Source organism: Bufo gargarizans, chromosome 5, assembly GCF_014858855.1.
Source record: "Bufo gargarizans isolate SCDJY-AF-19 chromosome 5, ASM1485885v1, whole genome shotgun sequence".
Classification (NCBI taxonomy): Eukaryota; Metazoa; Chordata; class Amphibia; order Anura; family Bufonidae; genus Bufo; species Bufo gargarizans.
Genome location: NC_058084.1, coordinates 457,641,145 through 457,663,858, shown reverse-complemented (window position 1 = coordinate 457,663,858; position 22,714 = coordinate 457,641,145). Strand labels below are relative to the sequence as shown.

The following is a 22,714-nucleotide window of genomic DNA, read 5'->3' as shown; positions in this document are numbered from 1 at the left end:
GGCCATATACAAAATCAGGGGCAAGCTGCGCCTGTCACCAAGTGCATTTAACCCTCAATGGTGTGGTTGTTTTTTGGCTAAAGCCTACATCAGGGTGAAGCTGTCACACCAAGTGCATTTAACCAGCAATAGTCTGTTCATTTTTTGGCCATATACAAAATCAGGGGCAAGCTGCGCCTGTCACCAAGTGCATTTAACCCTCAATGGTGTGGTTGTTTTTTGGCTAAAGCCTACATCAGGGTGAAGCTGTCACACCAAGTGCATTTAACCAGCAATAGTCTGTTCATTTTTTGGCCATATACAAAATCAGGGGCAAGCTGCGCCTGTCACCAAGTGCATTTAACCCTCAATGGTGTGGTTGTTTTTTGGCTAAAGCCTACATCAGGGTGAAGCTGTCACACCAAGTGCATTTAACCAGCAATAGTCTGTTCATTTTTTGGCCATATACAAAATCAGGGGCAAGCTGCGCCTGTCACCAAGTGCATTTAACCCTCAATGGTGTGGTTGTTTTCTGGCTAAAGCCTACATCAGGGTGAAGCTGTCACACCAAGTGCATTTAACCAGCAATAGTCTGTTTATTTTTTGGCCATATACTACATCAGGGGCAAGCTGCGCCCGTCACCAAGTGCATTTAACCCTCAGTAGTGTGGTTGGTCAAGCTGTGACACCAAGTGCATTTAACCAGCAATAGTCTGTTCATTTTTTGGCCATATACTACATCAGGGGCAAGCTGCGCCCGTCACCAAGTGCATTTAACCAGCAATAGTGTGGTTATTTTTTGGCCATATCCCAGTCTAATTCTGTCACTAAATCCATACCGGTCACCCAGCGCCTAAATACTAGGCCTCAAATTTATATCCCGCTAAATCTCTCGTTACCGCTGTCCTGTTGTAGCTGGGAAAGTTATTTAGTGTCCGTCAAAGCACATTTTTTGTTCTGGGTTGAAATACAATTCCCAATTTAGCAATTTCATAATTTAGTGGTTTCTGCTATATCAGAGCTATTTGAAATCTATCCCTAAAAGGGTATATAATATTCAAGGTGCACATTGGGTCATTCAGAATAACTTCACACACACCCGCTACTGTGTATTTCCAAGTCTAATTCTGTCACTAAACCCATACCTGTCACCCAGCGCCTAAATACTAGGCCTCAAATTTATATCCTGCTAAATCTCTCGTTACCGCTGTACTGTTGTTGCTTGGAAAGATATTTAGTGTCCGTCAAAGCACATTTTTTGTTCTGGGTTGAAGTACAATTCCCAATTTAGCAATTTCATAATTTAGTGGTTTCTGCTATATCAGAGCTATTTGAAATCTATCCCTAAAAGGGTATATAATATTCAAGGTGCACATTGGGTCATTCAGAATAACTTCACACACACCCGCTACTGTGTATTTTCAAGTCTAATTCTGTCACTAAACCCATACCTGTCACCCAGCGCCTAAATACTAGGCCTCAAATTTATATCCTGCTAAATCTCTCGTTACCGCTGTCCTGTTGTAGCTGGGAAAGTTATTTAGTGTCTGTCAAAGCACATTTTTTCTTCTGGGTTGAAATACAATTCCCAATTTAGCAATTTCATAATTTAGTGGTTTCTGCTATATCAGAGCTATTTGAAATCTATCCCTAAAAGGGTAGATCATATTGAAGGTGCACATAGGGTCATTCAGAATAACTTCACACACACCCGCTACTGTGTATTTCCAAGTCTAATTCTGTCACTAAACCCATACCTGTCACCCAGCGCCTAAATACTAGGCCTCAAATTTATATCCCGCTAAATCTCTCGTTACCGCTGTCCTGTTGTAGCTGGGAAAGTTATTTAGTGTCCGTCAAAGCACATTTTTTCTTCTGGGTTGAAATACAATTCCCAATTTAGCAATTTCATAATTTAGTGGTTTCTGCTATATCAGAGCTATTTGAAATCTATCCCTAAAAGGGTAGATCATATTGAAGGTGCACATTGGGTCATTCAGAATAACTTCACACACACCCGCTACTGTGTATTTTCAAGTCTAATTCTGTCACTAAACCCATACCTGTCACCCAGCGCCTAAATACTAGGCCTCAAATTTATATCCTGCTAAATCTCTCGTTACCGCTGTCCTGTTGTAGCTGGGAAAGTTATTTAGTGTCCGTCAAAGCACATTTTTTGTTCTGGGTTGAAATACAATTCCCAATTTAGCAATTTCATAATTTAGTGGTTTCTGCTATATCAGAGCTATTTGAAATCTATCCCTAAAAGGGTATATAATATTCAAGGTGCACATTGGGTCATTCAGAATAACTTCACACACACCCGCTACTGTGTATTTTCAAGTCTAATTCTGTCACTAAACCCATACCTGTCACCCAGCGCCTAAATACTAGGCCTCAAATTTATATCCTGCTAAATCTCTCGTTACCGCTGTACTGTTGTTGCTTGGAAAGATATTTAGTGTCCGTCAAAGCACATTTTTTGTTCTGGGTTGAAGTACAATTCCCAATTTAGCAATTTCATAATTTAGTGGTTTCTGCTATATCAGAGCTATTTGAAATCTATCCCTAAAAGGGTATATAATATTCAAGGTGCACATTGGGTCATTCAGAATAACTTCACACACACCCGCTACTGTGTATTTTCAAGTCTAATTCTGTCACTAAACCCATACCTGTCACCCAGCGCCTAAATACTAGGCCTCAAATTTATATCCTGCTAAATCTCTCGTTACCGCTGTACTGTTGTTGCTTGGAAAGATATTTAGTGTCCGTCAAAGCACATTTTTTGTTCTGGGTTGAAGTACAATTCCCAATTTAGCAATTTCATAATTTAGTGGTTTCTGCTATATCAGAGCTATTTGAAATCTATCCCTAAAAGGGTATATAATATTCAAGGTGCACATTGGGTCATTCAGAATAACTTCACACACACCCGCTACTGTGTATTTTCAAGTCTAATTCTGTCACTAAACCCATACCTGTCACCCAGCGCCTAAATACTAGGCCTCAAATTTATATCCCGCTAAATCTGTCCTTAGTGCTGTAGCTGGGCGAGTTATTTAGTGTCCGTTCAAGCACATTTCTTGTTCTGGGTTGAAATACAATTCCCAATTTAGCAATTTCATAATTTAGTGGTTTCTGCTATATCAGAGCTATTTGAAATCTATCCCTAAAAGGGTAGATCATATTCAAGGTGCACATAGGGTCATTCAGAATAACTTCACACACACGCTTCTGTGCATTTCCAAGTCTAATTCTGTCACTAAATCCATACCGGTCACCCAGCGCCTAAATACTAGGCCTCAAATTTATATCCCGCTGAATTTGAATACAATACATTGGGCCAAATAATATATTTGTTGTTGTGGTGAACCATAACAATGAGGAAAACATCTAGTAAGGGACGCGGACGTGGACATGGTCGTGGTGGTGTTAGTGGACCCTCTGGTGCTGGGAGAGGACGTGGCCGTTCTGCCACATCCACACGTCCTAGTGTACCAACTACCTCAGGTCCCAGTAGCCGCCAGAATTTACAGCGATATATGGTGGGGCCCAATGCCGTTCTAAGGATGGTAAGGCCTGAGCAGGTACAGGCATTAGTCAATTGGGTGGCCGACAGTGGATCCAGCACGTTCACATTATCTCCCACCCAGTCTTCTGCAGAAAGCGCACAGATGGCGCCTGAAAACCAACCCCATCAGTCTGTCACATCACCCCCATGCATACCAGGGAAACTGTCTCAGCCTCAAGTTATGCAGCAGTCTCTTATGCTGTTTGAAGACTCCGCTGGCAGGGTTTCCCAAGGGCATCCACCTAGCCCTTCCCCAGCGGTGAAAGACATAGAATGCACTGACGCACAACCACTTATGTTTCCTGATGATGAGGACATGGGAATACCACCTCAGCATGTCTCTGATGATGACGAAACACAGGTGCCAACTGCTGCGTCTTTCTGCAGTGTGCAGACTGAACAGGAGGTCAGGGATCAAGACTGGGTGGAAGACGATGCAGGGGACGATGAGGTCCTAGACCCCACATGGAATGAAGGTCGTGCCACTGACTTTCACAGTTCGGAGGAAGAGGCAGTGGTGAGACCGAGCCAACAGCGTAGCAAAAGAGGGAGCAGTGGGCAAAAGCAGAACACCCGCCGCCAAGAGACTCCGCCTGCTACTGCCCGCCGCCATCTGGGACCGAGCACCCCAAAGGCAGCTTCAAGGAGTTCCCTGGCATGGCACTTCTTCAAACAATGTGCTGACGACAAGACCCGAGTGGTTTGCACGCTGTGCCATCAGAGCCTGAAGCGAGGCATTAACGTTCTGAACCTGAGCACAACCTGCATGACCAGGCACCTGCATGCAAAGCATGAACTGCAGTGGAGTAAACACCTTAAAACCAAGGAAGTCACTCAGGCTCCCCCTGCTACCTCTTCTGCTGCTGCCGCCTCGGCCTATTCTGCTGCTGCCGCCTCGGCCTCTTCCTCCGCCTCTGGAGGAACGTTGGCACCTGCCGCCCAGCAAACAGGGGATGTACCACCAACACCACCACCACCACCTCCGTCACCAAGCGTCTCAACCATGTCACACGCCAGCGTTCAGCTCTCCATCTCACAAACATTTGATAGAAAGCGTAAATTCCCACCTAGCCACCCTCGATCCCTGGCCCTGAATGCCAGCATTTCTAAACTACTGGCCTATGAAATGCTGTCATTTAGGCTGGTGGACACAGACAGCTTCAAACAGCTCATGTCGCTTGCTGTCCCACAGTATGTTGTTCCCAGCCGGCACTACTTCTCCAAGAGAGCCGTGCCTTCCCTGCACAACCAAGTATCCGATAAAATCAAGTGTGCACTGCGCAACGCCATCTGTGGCAAGGTCCACCTAACCACAGATACGTGGACCAGTAAGCACGGCCAGGGACGCTATATCTCCCTAACTGCACACTGGGTAAATGTAGTGGCAGCTGGGCCCCAGGCGGAGAGCTGTTTGGCGCACGTCCTTCCGCCGCCAAGGATCGCAGGGCAACATTCTTTGCCTCCTGTTGCCACCTCCTCCTTCTCGGCTTCCTCCTCCTCTTCTTCCACCTGCTCATCCAGTCAGCCACACACCTTCACCACCAACTTCAGCACAGCCCGGGGTAAACGTCAGCAGGCCATTCTGAAACTCATATGTTTGGGGGACAGGCCCCACACCGCACAGGAGTTGTGGCGGGGTATAGAACAACAGACCGACGAGTGGTTGCTGCCGGTGAGCCTCAAGCCCGGCCTGGTGGTGTGTGATAATGGGCGAAATCTCGTTGCAGCTCTGGGACTAGCCAATTTGACGCACATCCCTTGCTTGGCGCATGTGCTGAATTTGGTGGTGCAGAAGTTCATTCACAACTACCCCGACATGTCAGAGCTGCTGCATAAAGTGCGGGCCGTCTGTTCGCGCTTCCGGCGTTCACATCCTGCTGCTGCTCGCCTGTCTGCGCTACAGCGTAACTTCGGCCTTCCCGCTCACCGCCTCATATGCGACGTGCCCACCAGGTGGAACTCCACCTTGCACATGCTGGACAGACTGTGCGAGCAGCAGCAGGCCATAGTGGAGTTTCAGCTGCAGCACGCACGGGTCAGTCGCACTACAGAACAGCACCACTTCACCACCAATGACTGGGCCTCCATGCGAGACCTGTGTGCCCTGTTGCGCTGTTTCGAGTACTCCACCAACATGGCCAGTGGCGATGACACCGTTATCAGCGTTACAATACCACTTCTATGTCTCCTTGAGAAAACACTTAGGGCGATGATGGAAGAGGAGGTGGCCCAGGAGGAGGAGGAGGAGGAGGAGGAAGAGGGGTCATTTTTAGCACTTTCAGGCCAGTCTCTTCGAAGTGACTCAGAGGGAGGTTTTTGGCAACAGCAGAGGCCAGGTACAAATGTGGCCAGCCAGGGCCCACTACTGGAGGACGAGGAGGACGAGGATGAGGAGGAGGTGGAGGAGGATGAGGATGAAGCATGGTCACAGCGGGGTGGCACCCAACGCAGCTCGGGTCCATCACTGGTGCGTGGCTGGGGGGAAAGGCAGGACGATGACGATACGCCTCCCACAGAGGACAGCTTGTCCTTATCCCTGGGCAGCCTGGCACACATGAGCGACTACATGCTGCAGTGCCTGCGCAACGACAGCAGAGTTGCCCACATTTTAACCTGTGCGGACTACTGGGTTGCCACCCTGCTGGATCCACGCTACAAAGACAATGTGCCCACCTTACTTCCTGCACTGGAGCGTGATAGGAAGATGCGCGAGTACAAGCGCACGTTGGTAGACGCGCTACTGAGAGCATTCCCAAATGTCACAGGGGAACAAGTGGAAGCCCAAGGCCAAGGCAGAGGAGGAGCAAGAGGTCGCCAAGGCAGCTGTGTCACGGCCAGCTCCTCTGAGGGCAGGGTTAGCATGGCAGAGATGTGGAAAACTTTTGTCAACACGCCACAGCTAACTGCACCACCACCTGATACGCAACGTGTTAGCAGGAGGCAACATTTCACTAACATGGTGGAACAGTACGTGTGCACACCCCTCCACGTACTGACTGATGGTTCGGCCCCATTCAACTTCTGGGTCTCTAAATTGTCCACGTGGCCAGAGCTAGCCTTTTATGCCTTGGAGGTGCTGGCCTGCCCGGCAGCCAGCGTTTTGTCTGAACGTGTATTCAGCACGGCAGGGGGCGTCATTACAGACAAACGCAGCCGCCTGTCTACAGCCAATGTGGACAAGCTGACGTTCATAAAAATGAACCAGGCATGGATCCCACAGGACCTGTCCGTCCCTTGTCCAGATTAGACATTAACTACCTCCCCATAACCATATATTATTGGACTCCAGGCCACTTCCTCATTCAATCCTATTTTTATTTTCATTTTACCATTATATTGCGATGCTACCCAAAGTTGAATGAACCTCTCCTCTGCCTGTGTGCTAGGCCTAAATATATGCCAATGGACTGTTGCAGTGGTGGCTGACATGAAGCCTGATTCTCTGCTATGACATGCAGACTAATTCTCTGCTGACATGAAGCCAGATTGTCTGTTACGGGACCTCTCTCCTCTGCCTGGGTGCTGGGCCTAAATTTATGACAATGGACTGTTGCAGTGGTGGCTGACGTGAAGCCTCATTCTCTGCTATGACATGCAGACTGATTCTCTGCTGACATGAAGCCAGATTGTCTGTTACGGGACCTCTCTGCTCTGCCTGTGTGCTAGGCCTAAATATATGCCAATGGACTGTTGCAGTGGTGGCTGACGTGAAGCCTGATTCTCTGCTATGATATGAAGACTGATTCTCTGCTGACATGAAGCCAGATTGTCTGTTACGGGACCTTTCTCCTCTGCCTGGGTTCTGGGCCTAAATTTATGAAAATTGACTCTTACAGTGGTGGGTGACGTGAAGCCTGATTCTCTGCTATGATATGAAGACTGATTCTCTGCTGACATGAAGCCAGATTGTCTGTTACGGGACCTTTCTCCTCTGCCTGGGTTCTGGGCCTAAATTTATGAAAATTGACTCTTACAGTGGTGGGTGACGTGAAGCCTGATTCTCTGCTATGATATGAAGACTGATTCTCTGCTGACATGAAGCCAGATTCTCTGTTACGGGACCTCTCTCCTCTGCCTGGGTGCTGGGCCTAAATTTATGACAATGGACTGTTGCAGTGGTGGCTGACGTGAAGCCTGATTCTCTGCTATGACATGCAGACTGATTCTCTGCTGACATGAAGCCAGATCCTCTGTTACGGGACCTCTCTCCTCTGCCTGTGTGTGTGCTGGGCCTAAATATATGCCAATGGACTGTTGCAGTGGTGGCTGACGTGAAGCCTCATTCTCTGCTATGACATGCAGACTGATTCTCTGCTGACATGAAGCCAGATTCTCTGTTACGGGACCTCTCTCCTCTGCCTGTGTGTGTGCTGGGCCTAAATATATGCCAATGGACTGTTGCAGTGGTGGCTGACGTGAAGCCTCATTCTCTGCTATGACATGCAGACTGATTCTCTGCTGTCATGAAGCCAGATTGTCTGTTACGGGACCTCTCTGCTCTGCCTGTGTGCTAGGCCTAAATATATGCCAATGGACTGTTGCAGTGGTGGGTGACGTGAAGCCTCATTCTCTGCTATGACATGCAGACTAATTCTCTGCTGACATGAAGACAGATTCTCTGTTACGGGACCTCTCTCCTCTGCCTGTGTGTGTGCTGGGCCTAAATATATGCCAATGGACTGTTGCAGTGGTGGCTGACGTGAAGCCTGATTCTCTGCTATGACATGCAGACTGATTCTCTGCTGACATGAAGCCAGATCCTCTGTTACGGGACCTCTCTCCTCTGCCTGTGTGTGTGCTGGGCCTAAATATATGCCAATGGACTGTTGCAGTGGTGGCTGACGTGAAGCCTCATTCTCTGCTATGACATGCAGACTGATTCTCTGCTGACATGAAGCCAGATTCTCTGTTACGGGACCTCTCTCCTCTGCCTGTGTGTGTGCTGGGCCTAAATATATGCCAATGGACTGTTGCAGTGGTGGCTGACGTGAAGCCTCATTCTCTGCTATGACATGCAGACTAATTCTCTGCTGACATGAAGACAGATTCTCTGTTACGGGACCTCCCTCCTCTGCCTGGGTGCTGGGCCTAAATATATGCCAATGGACTGTTGCAGTGGTGGCTGACGTGAAGCCTCATTCTCTGCTATGACATGCAGACTAATTCTCTGCTGACATGAAGACAGATTCTCTGTTACGGGACCTCTCTCCTCTGCCTGGGTGCCGGGGCCTAAATATCTGAGAATGGACTGTTCCAGTGGTGGGTGACGGGAAGCCAGATTCTCTGCTATGGAACCTCTCTCCAATTGATTTTGGTTAATTTTTATTTATTTAATTTTTATTTTAATTCATTTCCCTATCCACATTTGTTTGCAGGGGATTTACCTACATGTTGCTGCCTTTTGCAGCCCTCTAGCTCTTTCCTGGGCTGTTTTACAGCCTTTTTAGTGCCGAAAAGTTCGGGTCCCCATTGACTTCAATGGGGTTCGGGTTCGGGACGAAGTTCGGATCGGGTTCGGATCCCGAACCCGAACATTTCCGGGATGTTCGGCCGAACTTCTCGAACCCGAACATCCAGGTGTTCGCTCAACTCTATTTATAACCTCATTTATCTTTGTAGTAATTAGTTTGTGAGACATTAACTTCTTAGTGCATCTAAAGGGGTCTCCACAGGACGTAATCATGGATAGTCCCCGACTGTACCAATCATTGCCCCTAGAAATAATCAGCTTATGCAGAATATTGTTGTGCATTGTATTAATATTGTGCTACAGTAAAATTTAAAATCTGATGTCAGATTACCATAACTGCTGCATTATAACTATAAACTACAATACGACACACACATATATGCATTTACTGGGGTCTCCGCTTTGGACAATCCCTATTTCTTTAAGGGTTCCCCCCGCTAATAAGCCGATCACAGTGTCCTCCTTTTGAGACCTCCAGCGATCTGCTGTGATCTGTAGGGGAATCTGTCAGGAAGTTTTCAGTTTCCCTTCAGCGCCCCCACAGGAGGAATGAAGTATTACATAGAGTCAATTCCTATCAATGGGTTGTCGTGTAATACAGAACAGGACGGGTCCTCCGGAGCGAGAGGGAAGCGTTCTCCACTCAGACCAAGAGTTAAGGATCTGAACGTAGACCCCCTTCCCCCTACATTAACCCAAAACAGGATGTATACATGTCAGATGAGGGGATTTTTCAAACCATCTGGTGCTAGATTAATGGTATTTTCCTAATATGGTGTCCTATTGGTCTTTCTCTCAGGCAGGGGAACCATTCTACAAAGGACGAGATCACAATGTCCGCCTTCCTCACGGTGCAGCTAGACCGATCCATCAAGGCCGGCGCCACTCACGTCAGTATAATGCCGTACTCTATGGCGACTTTGGCTTTATTGTACTGTTTGCTCTTTTTTACTCTCACATCCTCGCTTTATCTACGTCTTTGTGATATCACAGTGAATAATGAATAATCCTGAGCTAATTTCTTCAGTTTAATTGTTCTGCTTTTATTAATTTATTCCCTGTTGTGTAGGTGTAAAGGGATGCGACCTGTGGTCATCCAATTATGACCTGACACCCCCATATACTGTACATGCACTGACCTGACACCCCCATATACTGTACATGCACTGACCTGACACCCCCATATACTGTACATGCACTGACCTGACACCCCCATATACTGTACATGCACTGACCTGACACCCCCATATACTGTACATGCACTGACCTGACACCCCCATATACTGTACATGCACTGACCTGACACCCTACATATACTGTACATGCACTGACCTGACACCCCCATATACTGTACATGCACTGACCTGACACCCCCATATACTGTACATACACTGACACACCCTATATACTGTACATGCACTGACACACACCTCATACTGTACATGCACAAACCTATATATTATACACACACACCCTATATACTGTACATGCTCTGACACAACTATATACATGCATTAACACACACACACCTATAACCATGCATGACACACACACACACACACACACACACGTATGTGATTACTTGCACTGATACTGATGGTAGCCCGGGAAGGGGGGGGGGGCTTGTTTACAGTAGTATAGACTAATGAGTCCCTGAGCGATATCTCAGCCCCTGGGATGTGAATGTATACCCTACATAAGGGCTCTACCTCTCCTCCGCTCTTATCAGCAGTCACACAGTACAAGGCTCCGTCCTATAAACATATACAGCAAGCACAAGCTGAGGGTCACCAGGAGGCTTTTGCCCGGTGCTGTCCATTGATAACATTGTTTACCTGGACGTAAATGGGCTGAGTCATTACTATGACACCCTACAAAAAGCTGCTAGTGAAAGGCACCGAAAACGTCAGCAGTGATAACTGTTACACACATCGCGCTGGACACAACTGATGGAAAAGTAGTACATCTGCCCAGCATCTGTTTCCAGACAGAGAAACCTCAGAATCAGTTTCCATCAGACGTTCTTGTACTGTAGCCTTGCCCAAGGTCCTGGCTATCTCTGGCAGTTCCACAGAGTTGAATGGAGTGGCAATATGCATACATGACCACTGCTGAACCGGGAGAACATGGGGCCTATGTTGTCATACTCAGTCACTCAGGGTATAAGTGTTTATCAAGAGACAAGCCCTTTAATCACAGTGCAAATGGTCCTATGGTCATGTTGGTGCCATTTTCAACTGTGTTTGCATCCCCTGAACCCCAAAACAGTTAAAAAACCTCCCCAACAACTCCTTTCCCTGCCTCTGGCCAGAGAGAGAGAGGAGAGAAGGGACATGCTTGGTATAACTAAAGAAAGAGAAGTAGCCCAGTAATGCTCCTCATTCTCCTCTGAAGGTCTTGTTACTGTTGAAGGACCTGCCAGATAAGATCACATGACCAGATCTGTGCGGGTCCTCAAGCAAAAGCAAGAAGCTTCAAAGCATCGCACAGAGGCTGGGGATGAGACACTATACGTATGTGTCTGGGGTCTATGTTTATTTAAGGGGTCTGTATTTGGTTAGAGGGGCTGATCATCAGTCTGGTCTGCAATTCCATAAATTGTTTTGGATTGTTTTTTGGGTTTTTGTTTTTCTCGTGCTCACTGTGGGGTGAACATAAGTATTCGCTGCATGTCATTCCAATTACTGCAACCCAATAGAGCTGTGCGTGGACATGTTTTTAGTGGGGTGAGGAGCAGTTGATCTTATCACCATTTTGGGGTACATATAACTTTTTATTTCATTTTTTCGGGAGGTGACCCAGCAATTCTGGCATTGTGAATTTTTTATGGCGTTCACCATGCAGGACAAATACTGTGATATTTTATTGGCTTGGACTTTTATGCATGATAAATGACAAATGTTTTTCTTTAGATTTTAAGATGATTATTTAAAAAATTTTAATTTAAAAAATGTTCACCTGCTTGGCATGGATCACAGTAAGCTCCTGAGAATGGTTCATACACTTCCAGGGGCGTAGCTATAGGGGTAACAGAGGTAGCAGTCGCTACCGGGCCCAGGAGCCCGAGGGGGCCCAAAGACCCTTGTGCAGCATAAGAAGACACCGGTATTGTGCATGCTGGGAAGACTGTGTTATAGATTTTGCACTGGGGCCCAGAATGTTCAAGTTATACCTCTGGCTGGAGGTAAGGGGTTAGATAATTGTGGGGGGGGGCTGTTTAAATTTTTGCCACAGGGAGCAGGAAGTCTATGTGCTCCCTGCCCCTGGCCACAAAGCTCTGAGGGAAGGGGGGCAACAGGGCCCATGAGCCATTAGCTAAGCCCCTGTACACTTCCCTGCTGCATGTGTCTATACTTATTTCGGGGTTCTGGATATCGTTGTATGGAAACCTTCACATTGGCTCCACCAATGTGTTAAAATGACCCATCACAGGTCACAGAGCATGCCCACTACACTCTCTCATAAAAGACAATATGTCATCTCCTGTCCACAGGTTTCTAGTCCATGTGCTGTAAAGCAAAACTCAACAGCAGCTCAGACAAGATGGCCGCCTTCATAATAGCCTATTTATAGAACAAATGACTTCCTGTGAAACAGACCCTGATGTGTGTGTGATAGGGAGCCCCACCATGTATAGTAGTTTACATACAGTATATACATGGCTTGTGTCTTTTTGATTTTCTAGACTCGAGCCTCTCAGGGGAAGGAGCCTCCCCATCTTCTGGCCATATTCAAAGACAAGCCACTGATCGTATTCAAAGATGGCACATCGAGGAAGGGTGGCCAAGCTCCTCCTCGCCCCATACGTTTGTTCCAAGTGAGAAAATCCGTGGGATCGGTTACAAGGATAAATGAGGTACAAGCACATTATTATTACATCTGAAAAAAAATATATGTCCCCGAGTCATCTCCATCTGTCAGAAACTCTATTCAGCCATTTCTAGGAAAGCTCAACGGCAACCAATTTGTCAGTCTGTAGAACTCCAACCAAGGTTGACACCTCATATTCCCAGAGTCCTCCTACACTGGAAGTTACATGTTATCAACACTTGGTCTACACCCTTTAACCTCTGTACAGGGATCTGGACGTCGCTTCAGGTGAACCACCAGGCCACTACCTCCTGGAGTTGTCTTTGTTTGGTTGACAGCCGATCCACAGGGGTCAACAGAAACCAGTGCAAAGCACCAAGGGTGTCAGGCAAAACTTGTAGTTTAGTAACAGGCCGAAGTCAGGGCAGGAGGAATACATGCAATATGATATTCAGTTTGAGGACAGGGCGGGCAGCTCAGGGTCAGTATGGAGATGGCAGTATGGCACTGTTATGGGGGTACCATGACTTAGAGGGGCTATAGAAAATGGCTGAATAGAGTTTATAACAACTGAATAAAGTAAAAGTCAACTTTGGATCTTAGAGTTAGTGAAAAATGATTTCAATGACTTCTTAGATGTGTCTCCTTCATAAGTGATTCCATTTTGGTACACAGGTTGACGCTGATGCCTCCTCGCTCAATGCCAATGACGCTTTTGTACTGAAACTCCAAAATAACTCCGCCCTAATGTGGATTGGGAAGGGCGCAAATGAGGAGGAAATCAAAGGCACAGAATACCTGGTGAAAACTATGAATTGGAAAGGAACAAAAATAGAAGAGGGCAAAGAGCCGGGTATGAGATCTATCAGTAAATGTTTGTTACATGGGCATTATGGTTGTGCAGGATGCCCCCAACCCAATCATTTGACCCATATAATCACAGTATGAGTAACATGAAGTCCTAGGTAGGTGACCTGGGCATCTTACATACACCAACCAGAGGGACAGATTGCTTTAGCTGAGACAGTGCTCTTTATGAGCTTTCACTGATGATAAAGTTGGGAAGACTGGTCATTGATATCCGAGCCAAGACTATCCTCAGTTACCGCAACCTTCAGAATCCATATATTGCCTGCCACAGACTTCACTAAACGTTGCCTGCCACAGATGTCCCCATAAATTTCCTGCCATAGCTGCTCCCATATACTGTCCATGTACTACTTGCCACTAGGGTTGATCACGAATATTCGAATTGCGAATTTTTATTGCGAATATAGGTACTTCGAAAAATTTGCGAATATTTAGAATATAGTGATATATATTCGTAATTTCGAATATTCGAGATTTTTTTTTAAATCAGTACACATGATCCCTCCCTGCTTCTAGCTTGTGGGCCAATGAGAAGGCTGCAGTATCTTTGACTTCAGGAGTAGTGTTGATTGCGAATTTTCATAATGCTAATTTTTATCGCGAATTTTTCAATTGCCGTGTAAAAACGTGATTTCTCCCTGCTTCTTGCTTGTGGGCCAATAAGTCATTGGCCCACAAGCAAGAAGCAGGGAGGAATCATGACTTTAGATGGGAAAAATGATAAATATTTTAAAAAACTAATATATAGCACTATATTGGTAATATTTTAAAACAAGAATATATAGCATTATAGCGAATATTCTAAAAAAAACTAATATAGAGAAATTTAGCTAATATAGTGCTATAATCTTTTTTTTTGAATAGTTGAATTTTTTTTCCAATCTTAACTTCAGATGAGAAAAAAATTACAACTATAAAAAAATGATTATAGCACTATATTAGCTAAATTGCTCTATATTATTATTTTTTTTACAATATTCGCTATATTGCTATATATTCTTGTTTTAAAATATTACGAATATTGGAAAAAACTAATATATTTGATATAGTGCTATGACTCATTGGCCCACAAGCAAGAAGCAGGGAGGAATCATGTTTTTACTCGGCAATTGAAAAATTTGCGATAAAAATCGCATTACGAAAATTCACATATTACGCGATCATTACCTTGCAGATTTTTCGAGTGAAAAAAAATCGTAGAATATAACGAATATTCGAATTCGTGAATATTTGACGAATATTCTACAAAATATTTGCGAAATATTGCAAATTCAAATATGACCCCTGCCGCTCATCACTACTTGCCATCCCCATGCAATGCATGCCACAATTAGCCGCTCCATTATATTGCCTGTCCTGCTATTCATGCCCAGATGCATTGCATTCCACAGGTGCCCACATATAGCTTGCCATAGGGCCCCCATAAATTTCCTGCCACAGGCACTACCATATATTGCCTTCCGCAGGTGTGCCATGCATTGTCTGTCATAGATGCCCCATACCTTGCATGCCACATATGTAAGTAGAGCAATCAGGGATTGGCTAAAGTTTCCTACAGGTTTATATTGTTTTGCTGCGGAGGACCTCATTTTCACGGATATTATCATTTTCGTGGAGTGCAGCATTGAAAAGTTTGCTCTGTGCAACCTAAAGACCAGATATAAACGACAGCCAAAGTACCCCGAATAACAGTGCAAGCAGAGTGCTACTATAAACAGTAGTAACATGAAACCACTCAATATGAACAATTACTGCAGAGTGCCCCATATAGACAGTGCCAGAAGAACCCCCTAGTAAACACTACAGCCAGCAGAGCACCTCTCATAAACAGTATGACCATAGAGCTGGCACCGTTATGCTTCCTGTAAACCAGGCTGAATCTTTGAGCTTTTTAATTTCACAGTATATTTTTATGGAGGTCTGTTTGCTGATGCAAAGATCCGAATCCCCTGCCTACAATCGGACAAAATCCTGACAGTCTGTAGCCACCACTAGAGGGAGCTCCAAGCACACCTAAGTATACAGCTCCCATACAGGCAGCAAGATCAACCTCAACACTGCCATAAAATATTAGGGTGAATTCTGATACCTCCAGTACTTGTCTTCACTCACTTTCATACGTGAGGCCAACGTAGCCCCTGGCAAATCAGAGGTGGACACAAGACCCGTGTGTTCTGATCTTTGAATTTCATCGACCTATGGCCGCACACATTATAATCCTATAAATGTCTTCCTTTTACCAGATATATTCTGGACAACCCTGGGAGGTAAAAAGGAATATCAGACGTCTCCTCTACTGGAATCTCAACTGGACGATCACCCACCAAAACTGTTTGGATGCTCTAATAGAACCGGGAGGTTCTTGGTAAGGCTCCTTTTCTAGATATGTCCCAGTACGACAATCCATAAAGAGGATGGTCCCTGAAGCAGGATAGGTGATAAGTGCCTGAGACCTGGGGTGCTGACTGGGTCACCTTTTTCACACAGCCACCATTAGGGGGAGCTTAGTGCAAAGACCTTATTTTAGCTTCCATTGCACTGTATAAACTCTGCACTGAGCTCCCCCTAGTGGTGGCAGCAGGCGGACAGCTTTGTAATATGTGAAGTGAAGCTGGAGAATTTATCAGTGTATTTATGGCAGCTGTCTGATGTAATTGCATTGAGAAATTTGCTTCAGCAACCTTCCGCACCAGCTGTTGTAAAACTACAACTCCCAGCATGCTCCGTTCACTTCTGTGGGAGTTCAGATAACAGCCAAACAAGTGTGCATGATGGGAGATGTAGTTTCACAACACCTGGAGTGCCGGAGGTTGCTCCTCCCTGCTTTAGAGGATGAGCACCATATTTTTGACACATAAGTCGGGTGAAGTGGGTAAGGCTGAGGGCAACTTTTGCATTATTACAATTTTTTAAATCTGCTTAGCGAAAAAAAATAGTAAATTCACCAGTTCTGGGGCTTGTACTTTACATTCTGCATTGCTCGGGCATGTGTCAAGCATTTGTACTGGGAAATTGGTGGCGCAGGGGGGACCATACTAAGTAGCTATGGTGCCACCTAGTGGCCGATTATGGTATTGCTGACAGGTGACCTGCTGTTAGGACCTCTTTGGTCACATGATCCAATTATTTCAGATCCTCAAGGCAAAGTGAGAGCACATGATGGAGGTGCTGTCAAACTTCATGGTCAGACGCAGGTTGGCTATCTCCACCAGTCCCATAGAAATGGATGGAGCAATGGTCATGAATGCACACTATCGCTTTATTTACACGGCAGATTTGGGGACCGGTGGGTGTCCTAGTGGTCATGCCACTACCAATAGTACATTTATCACCTATCCAGCCCCTCTACTAATACAGCATATGGACATCACAGGGGCCCTAAACTCGAGCCCTCTGTCTCTTATAGCAGAGAGCTGCTTGGTCATGGCCAGGACCCCGACCAGCTACGTAATGCATGAATATGAATCACTACATTTGGATACAGTTTACCTAGAACTGATACATAGTAACAACCAGGAGTCCACATTGTTTAGTTCACAGTGGATTGTCTAGATACAGTTTTAGAAAACCTGTGTAAACAACCAAGTCTGGAAGGGTTTCCATCTTCTGTTTCCATGCACTGGCAGCAAGCAGAGATCTGGAAAATAGCAAGGAACTGAAACCAAAAAGTTCACCAGACTAATAGTTAATGCAAGGTTATTCAGTGTTATTTATGGTTCAGAGGCAGAGCTGTCCCTTTAAATCTACCACTGATAGCAGCCACATAGTTTTAGGTCATAGGATCATTATTATGCCATACATCACTCGTTGCACAGAGTATTTCAGGAATGGAATTGCTCTCCGTGTATGTATCTGTCTAGAATATCCTGGTGATTAATATACTCGTCTGTTGTGACTGGCAGGTTGAAGAAGTGCCCGGGGAGTTTACACAGGAAGACCTTGCCGAGGATGACGTCATGATGCTGGATACCTGGGAGCAGGTAAGGACTATGTAAAACTCCATTAGTCCAGCAGATATTATCAGATATTCTAGATTATTAGACACCCATACAAATTACTTGTATAGAAAAAGATCTTCAAGAAAGTCAAGGTCTGTTAATAAGAAGTATGGCACAATCATCATTTAATCAGACAAGTCTTATAATATAATATTTGTTGCTGTAAGCAAATCCCAGATCTTCAGAGTCCCTGGATTATCAAATGCCGAATTAAAGAGGGAAATGTCTTCTTACAAATCTTCTAACTAGGGGACCCAACACTGAACTCCTACTCCTGTTGTGACACATGAATACCCGCAGCCACCTCTAGGGGGAGCTCATTCCCTACAGAAAATACAGTACCTATTAAGTTCAATAGTGGTGGTTGCAGGAAGCCATAATGATATAATTTATCAAGTCAACAAACAGATGTTATAAGTAACCCTGGGGCCCTACAGCCAAAAGTTAAATGGTGCCCTTCTAGACCATGGCCACCTTGAGCAGCAAGTTCAGAAAGGGCTACAGTTTTTTGGTCCTCCTAATACAAACAGATAATGATCACAGTGATGTCACAGTACAGGGATAATAAACACAGTGATGTCACAGTACAGGGATAATAAACACAGTGATGTCACAGTACAGGGATAATAAACACTGTGATGTCACAGTACAGGGATAATGCACACAGTGATGTCACAGTACAGGGATAATGCACACAGTGATGTCACAGTACAGGGATAATTCACACAGTGATGTCACAGTACAGGGATAATGCACACAGTGATGTCACAGTACAGGGATAATGCACACAGTGATGTCACAGTACAGGGATAATGCACACAGTGATGTCACAGTACAGGGATAATAAACACAGTGATGTCACAGTACAGGGATAATGCACACAGTGATGTCACAGTACAGGGATAATGCACACAGTGATGTCACAGTACAGGGATAATGCACACAGTGATGTCACAGTACAGGGATAATAAACACAGTGATGTCACAGTACAGGGATAATAAACACAGTGATGTCACAGTACAGGGATAATAAACACAGTGATGTCACAGTACAGGGATAATAAACACAGTGATGTCACAGTACAGAGATAATGCACACAGTGATGTCACAGTACAGGGATAATAAACACAGTGATGTCACAGTACAGAGATAATAAACACAGTGATGTCACAGTACAGAGATAATAAACACAGTGATGTCACAGTACAGATATAATAAACACAGTGATGTCACAGTACAGGGATAATAAACACTGTGATGTCACAGTACAGAGATAATAAACACAGTGATGTCACAGTACAGAGATAATAAACACAGTGATGTCACAGTACAGGGATAATACACACAGTGATGTCACAGTACAGAGAAAATACACACAGTGATGTCACAGTACAGAGATAATACACACAGTGATGTCACAGTACAGGGATAATACACACAGTGATGTCACAGTACAGGGATAATACACACAGTGATGTCACAGTACAGGGATAATACACACAGTGATGTCACAGTACAGATATAATAAACACAGTGATGTCACAGTACAGGGATAATAAACACTGTGATGTCACAGTACAGAGATAATAAACACAGTGATGTCACAGTACAGAGATAATAAACACAGTGATGTCACAGTACAGGGATAATACACACAGTGATGTCACAGTACAGAGAAAATACACACAGTGATGTCACAGTACAGAGATAATACACACAGTGATGTCACAGTACAGGGATAATACACACAGTGATGTCACAGTACAGGGATAATACACACAGTGATGTCACAGTACAGGGATAATACACACAGTGATGTCACAGTACAGGGATAATAAACACAGTGATGTCACAGTACAGGGATAATAAACACAGTGATGTCACAGTACAGGGATAATACACACAGTGATGTCACAGTACAGGGATAATGCACACAGTGATGTCACAGTACAGGGATAATACACAGTGATGTCACAGTACAGGGATAATAAACACTGTGATGTCACAGTACAGGGATAATACACACAGTGATGTCACAGTACAGGGATAATAAACACAGTGATGTCACAGTACAGAGATAATAAATACAGTGATGTCACAGTACAGGGATAATGCACACAGTGATGTCACAGTACAGGGATAATGCACACAGTGATGTCACAGTACAGGGATAATATACACAGTGATGTCACAGTACAGGGATAATATACACAGTGATGTCACACTACAGAGATAATAAATACAGTGATGTCACAGTACAGGGATAATGCACACAGTGATGTCACAGTACAGGGATAATGCACACAGTGATGTCACAGTACAGGGATAATATACACAGTGATGTCACAGTACAGGGATAATATACACAGTGATGTCACAGTACAGGGATAATACACACAGTAATGTCACAGTACAGAGATAATAAACACAGTGATGTCACAGTACAGGGATAATACACACAGTGATGTCACAGTACAGGGATAATAAACACAGTGATGTCACAGTACAGGGATAATAAACACAGTGATGTCACAGTACAGGGATAATATACACAGTGATGTCACAGTACAGAGATAATAAACACAGTGATGTCACAGCACAGAGATAATAAACACAGTGATGTTACAGCACAGGGATAATAAACACAGTGATGTCACAGCACAGGGATAATAAACACAGTGATGTCACAGTACAGGGATAATAAACACAGTGATGTCACAGTACAGGGATAATAAACACAGTGATGTCACAGTACAGAGATAATAAACACAGTGATGTCACAGTACAGGCATAATAAACACAGTGATGTCACAGTACAGGGATAATAAACACAGTGATGTCACAGAACAGGGATAATAAACACAGTGATGTCACAGTACAGGGATAATAAACACAGTGATGTCACAGTACAGGGATAATAAACACAGTGATGTCACAGTACAGGGATAGCAACTCAATGGTTTCTGTGACCCTTTAGAGATCATTGAGGTCCAAGCAGAGCCATCATTTGAAGCTTCTAGACCCCAATGCAAAATCTGCAATCAGAGTTATTTGTTAAACCCCCCCCCATCCAAAAAAGTAAGCAATCAGCATCTTTGGCAGTTCAGATTGGTTTGTTCTCTGCTGGACTTTATGGGCTCTGCTGTACCTGGGCTTGATTATTTAGCAAGAACTTGGCGGATTTCCTGGTGAGACAGTCCAACCATGGTTCAAGCTCATGGACCACCTCAGTCTTGGCTCTTGACCAATGCTATCTTTTGACATATCTTTGAGCCCCAACCCGTTTTTGTTTTTTTAATAAACATAATGTTTTATTATTTCTTATAGATATTTTTGTGGATTGGAATTGATTCCAATGATGTAGAGAAGAAGGAATCTCTGCTGGCAGGTCAGTCTATTATTCTTCTCCATTTCTTTGTGCAGTAGCTATCATCTCTGGCATTACTATTCAGCTTGAGATAAGCGGCTGCCATACACTCCAGAGGCTGTTGATCTTGGGTAAAGATCTAATCAGTCCAGTTCCTAGTTCATGCTGGCATATTAACATATGTTTGTTGGAGGATCCTGTCAAAATTTGCGTGCCTACAGAGGAAAAGGGGTTGTCCTATCAAGACAGACAACTAGTTCAGTAGCTCCCCTCACAATGAACTGATGTCCTATTATCACTAGTAGAAGCTGGAGGTTACAAATAATATTCTCTAATTATCTTACTGGGCAATTACTGAATACTTGATTGAGTCATCAAGACTATGCCCCTCTAGGGTCTCAAGGTGAGAACTCCCTCTATAACTTACTAGGATATATAGATATGGCTTCTCCTGATGGGACAGCTCCTTTAAGAGTCCAACAGTGCTGTACCTTCTACCTAAAGCAAGTTTTACCCAACATGCATGCTGGGACAACTACGCATTAGAGACCACTGGGTTGCCAGTACATAGATAGGGCAACCCACCTGTTATAAGTTGCCCTTATTGTGATTTTGAGAACCATGGAGGCCAATTGCTCATTGTCAATATATTTCCAATGAGCGTACAGAATTTGATTTATGTAGGACAGATTAGTCCAACCTTGAGAATGGTGCTGAAATCTCAGTTAAAGAGGTTTTCCGGTTTGTAAAACCAGTTTCATACACCTTAGTAGAAAATGATGGGTTATTAGATGGAGACTTCTGTTTAGGGTCTTCATCTCATGGCCACAGTTGAGAGGGGTGACAAAGACTATCTTGCTCTGGAGGACATTTCTTGTCCTGCATTAGACAGACAACCTATTGATATGAATGAAAATGTTGTAATGCTTAATTTGTCCAGAGGTGGTCTGCAGAGAAACTGAACACTTCATACCAGGTTTTCCCACAGATTATATCACTGATCAATAGAGGTCCCGCTTTGTGATTCAGTGTCAAGTGGACCTTCGGACAAGTAGGGATTGTCCAAAGCAGAAAACCCTATCAATGGCCGCCAACAACTCCTGGCCTTTTTGTTGCTTAATTATTTCATTGCTTTGATCCACATTTCCAATAAACCTATTATATTTTGGTTATAGCTAAACGATATCTTGAGAGTGATCCATCAGGAAGAGACAAAAACATCCCGATCACCGTTGTCAAGCAAGGACATGAGCCACCTACGTTCACTGGCTGGTTTTTGGCCTGGGATCCCAAGAAATATCAACAATGAAGGACAATTTGCATGGACATTTCGGACTAATCATATACCTCATTCATCAACTATCACAATCTGTTTGTTGAACATTGGGATCATTTATGATGTTTCTGAGTCATTGAGCCTATTGGTGAAATTTGAATGTAACATTGTTAGCAGTTGCTAAGCAACAGCTCCATCTCCATTGTGATAACTGAAAGGGGTATTCCAGATTAAAGCATATAGCAGAAGATATGTGGTACCCTCACCAATCAGTGATATTGTTGAAAGGTTTGATTTACAGCACTGTAAGCTGTATCCTCCCTCAAGATCTTATCTGTTATGACATTGATGTTGTTTCTACGGTGGGAG

At 44.5% G+C, this 22,714-nt stretch overlaps 1 protein-coding gene across 1 annotated transcript in view; it reads left to right on the top strand.

Annotated features, from left to right (window-relative positions):
* Nucleotides 1-22,378, top strand: part of LOC122938329 (adseverin-like) — a 61,901-nt gene extending 39,523 nt beyond the window's left edge. The window contains exons 10-16 of the mRNA XM_044293775.1: nt 9,823-9,913; nt 12,709-12,879; nt 13,509-13,686; nt 15,947-16,068; nt 17,606-17,683; nt 21,030-21,090; nt 22,245-22,378. Of these exons, the coding sequence (XP_044149710.1) occupies nt 9,823-9,913; nt 12,709-12,879; nt 13,509-13,686; nt 15,947-16,068; nt 17,606-17,683; nt 21,030-21,090; nt 22,245-22,378 (835 nt within the window). The remainder of the gene's footprint in view (nt 1-9,822; nt 9,914-12,708; nt 12,880-13,508; nt 13,687-15,946; nt 16,069-17,605; nt 17,684-21,029; nt 21,091-22,244) is intronic.
* Nucleotides 22,379-22,714: the final 336 nt, after the last annotated feature.